Source organism: Thunnus albacares, chromosome 7, assembly GCF_914725855.1.
Source record: "Thunnus albacares chromosome 7, fThuAlb1.1, whole genome shotgun sequence".
Classification (NCBI taxonomy): Eukaryota; Metazoa; Chordata; class Actinopteri; order Scombriformes; family Scombridae; genus Thunnus; species Thunnus albacares.
Window position 1 is genome coordinate 12,111,978 of NC_058112.1, and position 12,680 is coordinate 12,124,657.

The 12,680-nt window shown below is 40.6% G+C and overlaps 2 protein-coding genes across 2 annotated transcripts; both read right to left on the reverse strand.

The window, feature by feature from the left end:
* Positions 1 to 19: 19 nt before the first annotated feature.
* On the reverse strand, positions 20 to 4,844 carry uevld (UEV and lactate/malate dehyrogenase domains). Its single transcript, XM_044356589.1, has 12 exons — positions 4,672 to 4,844; positions 3,709 to 3,793; positions 3,522 to 3,587; positions 3,235 to 3,398; positions 2,994 to 3,135; positions 2,821 to 2,915; positions 2,620 to 2,725; positions 2,191 to 2,361; positions 1,925 to 2,089; positions 1,581 to 1,668; positions 1,211 to 1,334; positions 20 to 908 (listed from the first exon to the last, which is right to left on the reverse strand). Exons 1-12 carry the CDS (start codon positions 4,711 to 4,713, stop codon positions 744 to 746), a joined length of 1,413 nt encoding a protein of 470 aa, XP_044212524.1. The 5' UTR covers positions 4,714 to 4,844; the 3' UTR covers positions 20 to 743.
* A 695-nt stretch (positions 4,845 to 5,539) lies between these two features.
* Positions 5,540 to 11,337, reverse strand: spty2d1 (SPT2 chromatin protein domain containing 1). Its single transcript, XM_044357285.1, has 6 exons — positions 10,780 to 11,337; positions 10,306 to 10,423; positions 8,642 to 10,192; positions 6,606 to 6,765; positions 6,446 to 6,523; positions 5,540 to 6,332 (listed from the first exon to the last, which is right to left on the reverse strand). The coding sequence occupies exons 1-6, from the start codon at positions 10,840 to 10,842 to the stop codon at positions 6,239 to 6,241; spliced, it is 2,064 nt and encodes a 687-aa protein (XP_044213220.1). The 5' UTR covers positions 10,843 to 11,337; the 3' UTR covers positions 5,540 to 6,238.
* Positions 11,338 to 12,680: the final 1,343 nt, after the last annotated feature.

Genomic DNA, 12,680 nt, shown 5'->3' on the forward strand with positions numbered 1-12,680 from the left:
TTTCCCACAGAGACAATCATCATGTTTCAGATATTTATTGCACAAATCCACAAAATCGTGTGGTCTCACTGGACGTAACTTAAGTTCCAGCTGTCCAAAGGCTTTTTGCATGAAGTAAACAAAAGTAAGGCATTTTAAATATTAAGGCATTTAAAGAGCTTTTTGATACCAACATTAAATGTGGAAATATACAATTAGGTCAGCAAAGAAAGTATATGAGCTGTACTTCATCAATGAAGAATCCACTGACTCACCATCTGTACTGCATAAAATCTACATGCTTCATACTTCATCATATATACATACCTGTAAATTCATCTTTGGCAAAATTGCACCTGGCCAAATTCAACTTATTATTGACAAAAATATAGTTAGTAAAAACTAAAAGCATCACTGTTATTTAGATGCTTTTGTATAGAGTTTTAGTGATTTCAAAAAATATAACAGTACCATTTTGTATGTAACAAAATAAGTAATCCGTACATTGTTATTTCAATATTTGACCCGCAGGAATACACAGCATCAAAGGATGACAGAGAAATTTATCTTTTGGTTAAATTAGACATTCAAGAGAGCAATTTAGTCCATAACTTCAAACTTCCAGTATAAGCAGCGAATTGAAACTGCATTCAGCTTCCGCAGTGGGACAGTCCATCCTCTGATGGTGTTTTACCACCAACAGCAACAGCCACTCCCAGAGGGTGTAGCTGTTTGCACTGGAACTGGGGTTACAATCATATCCTTCATATCCTGAGCTGACTCATGAGGTTAGAGAGGGAAGTGACGGTGCTCCTCAGTTTGGAGTCTTCCTCCTGTCCCAGTGACACTCCAGCCAGGCGTGTGGACCCATTCGATCCAAGGATGCACGGCAGGCTGAGGAACACCTCTGCACCTATGCCACCCCAGCCCTAAAGCAAACAAAGGCCACTGATCAAAAAGTGTGTATTTCTCCTCCTGAGAAATACCAAGTACAGATTGTGATCTATTCAAAAGGCACAAGTCCCGGTTAATGTGATATCAGACAAGCAAGCTTAACGTCAAAACAAGTCTTTTTTTTGTGTTCTTTGTGGATGAGAAACAACAAAACTACACCTCAGAGTTAAAGCACTGAAGCTACTGACTTCATATAGGCAGGGAAATGAATGTAGTGAAACATAACATATAACATATGATAATGCTGGGGCTGATAGTGAGAATAAATGAGACACACCTGGGCTAGTGTGGAGACAGAGTGGGTCTTCATCTTATCTGTCAGGATACTGTTTGTGATGTCAGCAATGGACAAACCCACAGACCACGAACGCTGACCTCGATTCTTCATGATGTCAAACGCTCTGCAAGCATGGAAAAATGTACTGTACATCAGAAAAATATGTACATCTTACTTTTAAACTTTTAAATGTTATTGCAAAAATGATCGTAAATTGGTGAAACATTATTTCCTGCCTTACTGCGTGATTTTTCAAGTTCTAAACAACTCCACAATTTCAGATCCAGTTGATTCATCTACAAATTCTTTAAAAAAAAAACAACAGATAACACAATGTAAATCCTTCACGCTAACTAATTCATGCTGATACCTGTCTAACAATGGTTTGGTAGAGCTGGATCCTGGAGCGATCTCTGCCTGCACACTGGAGCTCAGCCCAATATTACTCATCACAGCAACTGCAAGACAAAAACACTGACAGGCTCAATCACGCGTCATTAACACATGGTGTTTGCAAGTCTTGAGCATGGAAAAGGCATACGAGATTAGCCGGTAGAGCAGCATTACTGGTTTCGTCATTCCAAACAAAACTATAAAAGCAGCTGAGAAAACAATAGCCACGGACTTTCCATAATAGTCTACGGGAAGTCAGACATTCACCATGACAATTAGAGTCCATCTAAATGTTTAATTGATTGGTCCTCTCTGGCTCACCTTTGTTGTCAGAAAGTTCTCCTATGACCCAGGCTTGTTTGTGTGTGTTCAGGTTAATATCCAGAATGTGACTGAGTCGCTCCGAGTCCAGGTTACACCCTGCCCCGATCACCCGTGTCGGTGGCAGGCCGCTCTGCCTCCAGGCGACGTGGGTCATGATGTCCACTGGAATTCAAGCAGAGAGAGAATAAAGTTAACGATGTAAAAGGTTTAACGAGCAGAGCTGTCAGTTCCTAAGCAGGTGTCTCTGCGTCGCCATCACTGACCTGGCTGAGAGGTGATGAGCATTACGGCATTGGGGCTGAGACGTGCCAGATTAGGAATGATTCCTCGGTACAAGTCGACGTTAGTCTGAACCACGCTTACGTACGACTGCTCACTGCTCCACGCGTTTGCAGTCACCACGACAACCCTGGAGCCCGCAGAGGCAGACATATCTACCAGAGGAGAGAGAGTTAACCATAGAAAAATAAAGCTTTGTTGTTTCTAGCTGCAAACAAGACAGACAGCTGATTGTTTTCTTTTATCTTTCTGTGTAGAAAGGTCAAAGTGCAAGGGCAGCTAGAGAACAGCTGCTGGTAGGGAAACAGTGACCAGGTTTTAAATGTACAGTCTCCCTAAACATAATGCAGCATCAGTGGTGACTCAGCAAATAAGCTCTCGGACATTGTGCGACAGTGCAGAAAGTGACGCACCTCTGGAGACCTCGACCTTTGGCAGATTGAAAATCTCCAGGTCTGTGCTTCCTCCCTTGGTGGAACTCTCAGCAACGTCAATGAAAACAAGTTTATCCACTTTACACTAGAGAGAAATTAAAAAAAAACGAGAGATTGAGAAATTTGTTAAAATATTCAGTATCAACTGAAATCTCTGACATGAAATTTAAATAAGATTACCTTTGCCAAAATGCTCATCACTGATGCCATTCCTAAATCTCCTCCCCCGATGACTGAGACTTTGTTGATCGGTTGATCGTGATGTCTGATTCCACCTGAAATGGACACCAGTTAAGCCAACAATAGCACTCTATTTAATGATCATCAGCGGCATAGCTGCACAAGTGACGTACCGTCATTGATCTGGATATTGGAGACAAATGCCAGAAGCTCATGGGGGTCTTTGTTGTCTCCTGTGGTTTTTGAGGACAGCGGAGGATCCTCCTCAAACTTGCTGATCATCTCAGTCAGAAGACCCACCACAGATGACTTGGGCTGTTCCAAAGCAAAAGAAACAGCAGCCAAACTGATAAGAACAACGCAAAACCACCTACTTGTAATGTCAACTTGTAGCAAAAAAGGGAAAAACCTTACAAAATCCCAGTTGTGCAGCCCTGGCAGGTAAATCCGTCCTCTGGGGTCTACATGCTTGCCCTCTCTGATGACCATGTCAGGAGTTGGTCTCAGGAGGCATATTGGAGGGGTGAAGGGGAATGAGTCCATCAGCCACAGTTGAATGGGGAAGTTGTAGGAGCGGCCTTGTAGGACAGAGTGGCTGCCGTCAGTACATAATAATGACCTAATAATGACTCAAGAATCACATGTTCCTTTCAAGCAGGCTGAGTCTTTGTACAGCTCCAGTGTCAAGAGGGATACCTTACCTTCATACTGGACTGGGATGTTACCAATTAATTTCAGGAGATCTTTCTGGGTGCCATCACTGAACGCTGAAATTCATAATGGAAGCAAATCACCTCTCAGCAAGATCCAGTTGTGATGTGTATGAGATAAATGTGAAGCTGTAAAAGAGATGGATGAAGTACGCCTTCCAAAAAAAAAATTACTCACTGTATGTGCCTGCGGATGGTTTCATTCCAGGGTAGATGCGATGGATTTTCTGCAGCTCCTCCACTGCAACATCGTGGAATTTGTACTAATATCAGGAGGTAAAGAAAATACTCATATCATCAAATACTCATAGGAAATACTATGATTGTGATATATGAATGTCTGTAGACGTGTGTATATTAATCAATAACTTTGATCCATCGTCAGAACTGTACATTTTGCATTTTGTGAACGTGAGAAAGCATAAAATTCAACAGCTTCAGCCCACACATTTTCAATCATTGTTAAAATCTCTTTCTGACTCTTGATTCATTATTTTATGGCTGTGTATGCAGTTTTTAACCTCGACAACAAAGTGAAGATGCAGTAAACAATCATGGCTCAATGATGTTATATTGCCGGTAGACTGAAGGGTTCAGCAGATCATTCAGGTTTGTAATTGTGTGATATGCTGCTTCACATCACACATACTGTACATATGAGTTGCTTTGTAACGTTACAACCTTCAGATACTGCGGACTCACCAGCTACAGCACATATCTATTTTTAGCTGCTGGACACTTTGACAGCAGGAATTAAGGGACAGGATGACCGAAACGTTAAGCATTAGCTCTCACATGATACCTTTTAGACAATTTTGTACATTATTCAATGAAACGGGGGTAACAAGCCGCCATAGACAGTGATTTATACCTTCACTGCATCAATCGAGGCCAGATTTAGTTTGACTGAATTAAACCGGGAGAAATATGACAATGAACATTTTGTCCTCATTTTATGTTAGATAACATTTCCGTGTTTCCCCCGTTTCTCTGGGACAAGCTGAGTAACAGAGCAGGTTCAGCCAGTTATTGAAGCCTGACTGAGGTTAACCTGCTATGCTAGCCGGTATTCATACCTAAAACATTTCCATTGGTATCAGTTTGAAAGTTCAAAAAACTGTTCATGTGATTTATAACTGACCTTGGACAGGATCCGCTGCACTTTTTCTGAACGAAGGTCCATCTATTGTAAGTACAAGAAATAGAAATCACCGTTTCTTCTGATTGTGTTCCTCTTCACGACTAACTTCAACTCCAGCAGTATAAACAAACGTCCGCAAACTTTCTGGAGTAGCTAAGGAAGTCAGCAGGTTCCGCCCACTGAGGTACGGCAGAGCGAGAGGGACAAAACACACGCGACGACAATATCCTGGTAGATAAGCAAAAATTCTTCAAGTACCCCCCATATAAGACATACAAATTATCTGCTTGGCTCAATAATGTGTCTGATATTTTTACCACAAAAAAGTATAATTTCCACATTCATATCCTTAAAAAGGCATCACTCCTACCTCATTAAAAATTCCATAATCTATAAATATGTAAATTTTGTTCATTTCAAAAGTTTTCCTGCTAGACGCAAGATGTCACCTCCTTCACTGTAAAGTCCATTCTCACCGTATGTGTACTGGAGGCTTCAAGTCTCTACATCTCACTTGTATAAGTTGAATACTGAACCACAATTGGCTTCAAAAATTAGTTGTGATGTCACAAATCCTGCTTTTAGGCCTACTCTTTAAAATCTGATTTTCAATGAGCTCAGAGAAACTTTCCTCTTTCAGTAGATTAATGTGAAAGCAGCCTTCTAGTGTCAAACTCTGCACATATAACATTTTGCACAGTGAAGCTCAAACATCAAACTGTAGGAACAAAAAGAAAAAGATATTTTTGAATGAAGGGGGACTTTAAAAACCATAATCAATGCTTACACAACCACATTAACAGTCAACAGTTTCTGCCAAAATTTGCAACTTTTGAAAACAAGATTAAACAGTATTCCACACAACAAATGGCACGAAAACAATATTTTATTGCTTTCATTGATTTCTAGAATCCAAGTATATATTACTGAGATTGTCATACTCTGACATAGCATCCATAACATGGACATTTAAATAAAAGCCTTAATGCAATCACTTCTTTCAAATCATTTTTAAAGAGAAACACGCAACACATCTGGTGGTAATGTTTTCTGCATATTCAATTGACTTGTACAATCAAAGTTTGTGTGAAAAAGTTTGCAAGTTCTGCTCAAAAATAGCTTGTCATGAACACTTGATATTGTATGCCATTGTTGGTCTAAAAATCACACCTTCATATTCATACGTCGCTTCACAGCTCAGTTCCTTTCAGAAATTAGGACTGTTGACAGTGTAAACGCTGCACTCAATGGGGGAAATAAATAATATAACGTGGGGGAAATGAAAGAACTTTTCATTATATCCTAGCAGCCTAATGCCTGAATGATTTGTGCATATTTAATCTTTGAGTTTTCTCTGGTTGACTTTCACTAAAATTCTTCTTCTCTTTTCCTCTTGTGTCAGTGTCATGTGTCAGTCCACTCAGTTTTTGTCCGGACAAAGGGAAAGAAGCGGAAAGAAAGTAACAGAGGCCAAGGTGGACACAGTCTCTGGGCTTTATGTGTTCAGATAGCAGACCCATTGTCCCATCTTTCAGGCAACACAGTTCATCTCAGTAGGAAAAAGGCTTCAGTTCCTTCTTTTCCTCTTGGCCATTTGTCTTTTCAGCTCCTCTTCCTCTTTTCTCTCCTCCTCCAGATCTTCCTGCACAGCCATTTTCAGACTAATGTAGCAAGGGAGAGAAGATAACATTATGTTAAAGCAGTAAAAATATTCAGCTCAAGGGACATGAAGTACAGATCAACAGTAAATGACTGAAGTTTATTTCCAACTTACCTCCTAGCTTCTTCTTTCTGCATATCTTTCCAGCTGCTCTCCATGAATTTAAGTGCATAGTCACTCTCATCCCTGTATCTGGGAGCAAATGACATTTTTTTTTGTATAGACGTTGTTTACAATACAGTGAAATGACAGAATATAAGGAAACAACCTTTACCTGTTTCGATCATAACCGAAGATTTCCTTAATGTGTTTGGAAATTTCCTCCTGCTCGTCACCTCCATCATCGATAAAATCGTCCATCTCTGAGTCATAATCATCTTCCTCATCCTCGTATTTCCTCTTGTACGCAGAGGTGATAGGTGGTAACATTGTACCTGGATGACAGATACAGAAATGTATTTGTTTCCATTTGTTTTAATCTACTTTATGAAGAGGACGTATAATCTGGTTTGTGGAGTAAAGGAATGGTAAAGCCAGCAAACTAGTGATTCAAGAATTATTCTATCAGTCATATTAGTGTTTACAAAGTCAATTTCATCCTAGAAGGTTAATAACATTGAAATTACTTTTTGTTTATGTGTTAAAAGGGTTACTGTTCTCTGACCCAGGAATAATGAGAAAGGCTGCAGAGTGTTGCTGACACGCTTCATTCAGTTTGGAAAACAAATCCATTGCCCTGTAGTACTGATTGTGATGTTACAGGCTGTTTGCAAAGTGTCAACAGCTGTTTGTTATATTATATTTGACTATATTATAATATCATATGCTTAACTGCATGCATCATTTCCTACTGTTCATTGTAATGTGTTGCAAAACTATACAAAATTGAACGCTTGTTGCACTATGTATGAGCAGTGGAATTAATACTGACAATTTCTGTCGTTTACCTTTTACATCTTCTATACTTTGTTCTTATTTTATGTCTAAATTGCAATAATATCACACAGTATTAATTCAGTCATTCAATTTACATAAAGTAAAGTGACTTGAGAATGTTTTGCTGCTGTGATGTTTTTGTTTTTTTAATGGGAGTATATGTATAAAGACAGCCCCTAAAACAAAATAGTGCAGTCTTGATATCCAGCGGCACCAACAATATGCTTGACATGCTGAAAGATACTTTACTTATATGCTAAGTTGCTTTTATCAAAATGCCTCTTTTCAAGTTGTGACATGCAGCTCCTATCCTATTGCAGTGCATTGTCATACAATATCAGTTTCATCTATATTTTACTGGTAAATGACAACATTTTGTAATATAGTATTGAAAGGTGTTGTCTAACTTAAAGGTGGAGTCAGTGATTCTGGAGAAAGGTCGTTCAATACACTTTTTGCCAAATTCAGCAAATGTCTCCTCATGGTCCTTTAGCTGTCTGTTCTGTGCACGCACTGAAAAAAAAATCCAGTGTTCATACACAGCACTGGTTCTGTAATGGGAAATAAAGTGGCTTGGACTGAACCACACGACACTCTTCCAGCCAATCAGCAACAGTTCGTGCTCATGCACAGGACAGGGGGAAGTTATCAGAGTGGCTGTCAGTGTGAGGACATGAATGTCTCAGTCCATCTCCAGCACCTGTTGAATTGTGAGGGAGGGCTGGTGAACTGGAGAGAGAGAGGCTGTGGCCAATTCACATAGAAAGTGTTTTCTCACAGAACAGATATGCTTCCATTTTATTAGATGTATCGATCCACACCGAATCCAAGACAGTCTCACGGTGACCCCTGTGGTTTTTTTACACTCTGAGTCTGTTTCTACTGCATTCAGCGAAGTGTAATGTGAGCAGGCAGCTGTTTAAATGGCCTGTTTAATTCACACAAATATCCCGCTGCGTATGTGTTTTCAACTTATTAACCGTATCTACATTGATTGATCAGGCTCCCAGTCTTCCTGTGAGCTCACGTGTTTCACTGCAGATTCCCCTCGCACCCTACAGTGGGTGGGGAAATAAATTCAATGAATCAATAAATAAAAACGCTGTTGGTTTCTTCTCATGGAGCCGATATGCAAACTATTTTGGTTCAGTAAATTTCTGCAGTTTGAAGGCAGTTTGGCCGCTGGGGGAAGGGGGGGGGGGATTCTGAATGAGCACTAAAGGGAGGGGTGTATCTGTTAGCTTGTTCAGTTCAAATATCAACAATCTTTCTCTAGAATCCCTGACTCCACCTTTAAGGTTACTATTAATGACATCTGAACAAAAATAAAGTTCTTTGGTAATATTAAACCATTATTCTTGTTCCCTTCCTTACCTGGTGGTCTGTTCATAGGCCTGGGTGGCATTCCTCCTCTAGGTGCCATCCCAGGTCTTTGTGGCATGCCTGGCCGAGAAGGGACTCCCGGTCTGGGTCCACCAACATTCTTGGACGAGATGGTCTCTGACACCACAGTGCACTTGGGTCTTCCAGGTCCTGATCCTAAGCTGCCTGTTGGTCGTCCAGGTATTGGTCCTCCATTACCAGGTCGGCCAGGTCCAATCCCTGGAGGTCGGACTCCTCTACCTCCAGGGTGACCCTGTAGGTTACTTCCACCAGGCCTGGCCTGTGGGACACCACTGGCTTTTGCCTGGGGTGTTCCTCCAGGCCTTGCCTGAGGTTGGTTCCCTGACTTAGGAGGGCCGCTCGATGAAGGTCTCATCACTGAATTACCACTTGATTTTACTGCAGAATTAATTCCTGACCTTAGTGGTTGGCCCTTTCCAGACTTGTGGCCTGCGACTGTAGGTCCCTGCTTCATTGAGCTACCCTGGATGGGCCTGGTCTGTTGGGAGCTCCCATGTTGAGATTTTTGACCTGTTACAGACGTACCAGGAGGCCTGGTCCCAGGAGTACCTGAAGGTCTTCTGTGAAGTGATGATGAGCTTTCTTTTTTGAAGCTAAGGTCACTTGAGGTGCTGGATTTGTGGCTAGATGAGGGCTTGGGGCCCCCTTGTTTGGCTGAAACCTGAGAAGATGTGGCTTTCGAAGGAACTTTACTATTTATGGCACCTGATGAACCAGACAAGCTTGTCTTGTGTCTGTCTCTATCACTGTGAGACATCTTGGGTCTATCTCTTTCTCTGTCACCAACAGAGGGCTTAGAAGAAGAGTGGCCTTTATCGCTTGTTGGTGTTGGATGTGACTTCTTTCCTGTCCCACTGGGCTGACTTTGCTTTTCTAAGGAGTTCTTTTGTGGTTTGCAATTCTTCTGCTCCTTCTCTGAAGTGTTTTTTCTTATTGAACTAGAGCTAGATTGAGACTTGTGGTCTCTTTCTCTTTCTGGCTTTGAGTCTTTGTCTCGTCTCTTAACCTTGCGTTCCATCTCCAGTTCCCTTATCTCGTCAGCTGTGCGGAGCCTTTCTTCCTTTTTCACGACCTTGGTTTTTAGCTCAACAGGCTCAAACTGCTTCTGCTCTGCCAATTTGAGCAAGGCTGCAAAGTTCATGGGAGGAGGAGCAGGCTTGGGTGGTCCACTGGATTTTTTAGAGGAGGGTTTGCTGCTACTACTCCCACTAAAACGTGAGATTTTCCCTGGTCTCAGCGGCTCTGGCTCCGGCTCTGGCTCTGAATCTGTCTGTTCATATTCATAATTATCTTCATCATCCTCTGGGTCAATCGAGTAATTCCTAAATGTTTCCCCATCCGCTGATTTATCCTCCATTTCATGTTTTGATCTCCTCTTTTTAGGACCCTCCACAATTGGGATACCATTGTAACCTCTGAAATTGTCCTTTGTTCTGGAAGCCATGGCTCGTGCTTTACGATCCGACTTCAACTCAACCCTCTTTGCAAGAAGTTCCACCTTCTGTTTCTTCATTTGCAATTCTGCAGAAATGTAAAGAAATGTTTTTAAAAAATAATAAATAATTATTTCATGTTGTGTATAGTGTGTATGATTTTTCAAATTCCAGTAAATTACATAAAACTAATATTTTTACCTTTCTGTTTGGTCTCAATGTGTTGCTTCTTCAGAAGTGCCTGCACAGCAGCAGAACTTACAGCTTTTGACTTTGGGTCCTTTTTGGGTGGTCCAGCTTGTAAACTGTATCTCTTATGCTGTAAAGGGGAACATATTACAAAATAGATTTACTTAATATGAAGCACTTACTCAATTCACTTTGCTATTCACAGTACTCATAGGTCTTAAGGAGATAAAATGGTATGTATGGGGCTATTTTTCATTTTTAAATAGCATAAATCTCAAATTTTGGGGTGGATTGATGCGCAAGTTTTTTGGGGAAAAGTCTCCAGAGCCTTGCATTCAGGGTCACGACGGTGGACGTTAGCAGCTAGCTGCATTATCAGATCCTGACAGATGAGCTGGCATTTGTGTGCTCACAAGGTTGTCCACGAATCCCCATTTTTACTGTTTGGCCTGAGAATATGAGTGTAAGCGATAGCTTTTAACTTACCTGCACAGTGCTGAGGCCCTGGTTTTGCGAGGCGATTGACAATATATTATCAAAGTCCATCATGTTAGCAGCTGGTAATGTAAGCTGGCTGTTTGAGACGATTCACGCAAAACTCCAGGAGCGTTTAGCTTACAAACCACGTTAAGTCAGCTAGGCGTTATAAAAACGCCAATATCAAAACGCCACCAGCAACAGATAGCTATAAAGAAGCCACTTTGTCAAATACAGCCGCTGGGAAGTCAAACTGTACATTAAACAGTTAACGTGACTTTAATGTTACTTCTTCAGCTTACGTTAGCACACGTTAGCGAAGTTAGCTAACCTCGCGTTGAGCCAACAAATCTAGCCTACCAAGAAAGCCTGAAAGACGAACTTTCCCTTTTATACTAACACAAACCAACAAACTAGGGTCACATCCTTTAAAATAAGGCCAACTGAAATAAAAACTGCGAAAACTCAGCCATAACAAACGCCGGGTGTTGGTAGAGACTTGAGCGAGAAACACAGAAAAGGCAAAGTGTCCAGAGAGCACTGAGGAAGTGAGATGATTCACTATTGCGTACTTCCGTCTTTGCGACAGCACAACGAGTCAGCAAAGAGTTCATCAAGTTCGCTATTTTCGGGTTGGAGTTGATATTATTTCGCCAAAGAGATCAATACAAATTCCCAAGCAATATATTAACTAAGTTGTTAGAAGTTTATCAGGGAAAATTCCTTTTGTTGAACAACTGTATCCGTCTAATATCTAATAAGCGACATAATGCTGATGTCACTCTTGGATCAAGGATTTTGTCTGCATGAATAATCCAGTACTCGTGTAAATTAACTGGCTACAGTGGAGTTTTAACATTTAATGTCTGTATATCTGTGGGCTTGTTTGATGAGGAGGTTGTCATAGAAATGTATTATTACAGGCGATTACGATGTTGAGTCTGAAGGGGTGATCCATCAACAGTTTGGTTAGTGAATCCGTGAAGTTCATTTGTTTAACAGTGTTTAACATATGAAAACAGGCCTATAACATTTGATGCAATTTGTTCACACCAAACAGATTTAAAGTGGTTATAATTAGCGAATCATGCGCAACTCGGCTAAGTAAAAGTAAACATGGACCACATAATTAAAAAATGATGAGAAATCATGAGCCACATTAGTGTTCATATTTAAATTGTGACTTTCAGATTTATTCACAGTACTTTCACTTGAATCCAACCATAGACTGTATATAAAGATTTATATCATGTATATTTATATACAGTCTATGAACCCAACCCGTTAATTTCGTGTTTTATTTTCATGTGTGACTGGCATTTCCCTGGTTTCCTTACGCAAGATCCTTCCAAAATTGATTTCGACGTGTTTGCGCCACATGATGTCGCTACCACTGTGGATACTGCACTTACTGAATCTAGACCACTCCAGAAATGAGGCGTCCCCAGGGCTCTGTAAGAAACTCTTACAATTCCTTCCTCGTCAAATTCAAATTCAGAATGGCCCCTTTCAGAGGGATATTTTAATATAAAATGATCGAATTTCATTAGCTTCACTTAAACACTAAACTGTAGCTTCAGAACAGATTAAGTGGAATAAAAGGAAAATATTTCCTTCTGAAATGTAGTGTAGTAGAGGTATAATAAAAAATGTAATACTCCAGTCAAGCACAATTACCATAAGTACAGTATTTGAATGAAATAGTTACCTTTCACTACTGATTTTTTTCCCCCGTGATTCAAGCCACAGAAACAAAAACGTTGTTAAAATACATCTGTCATATGGTGTTTTTGTCAGCCAGTGTGTAAAAACTATATTCATTCTCTCTCTCTCTCTCTCTCTCTCTCTCTCTCTCTCTCTCTCTCTCTCTCTCTCTCTCTCTCTCTCTCTCTCTCTCTCTCTCTCTCTCT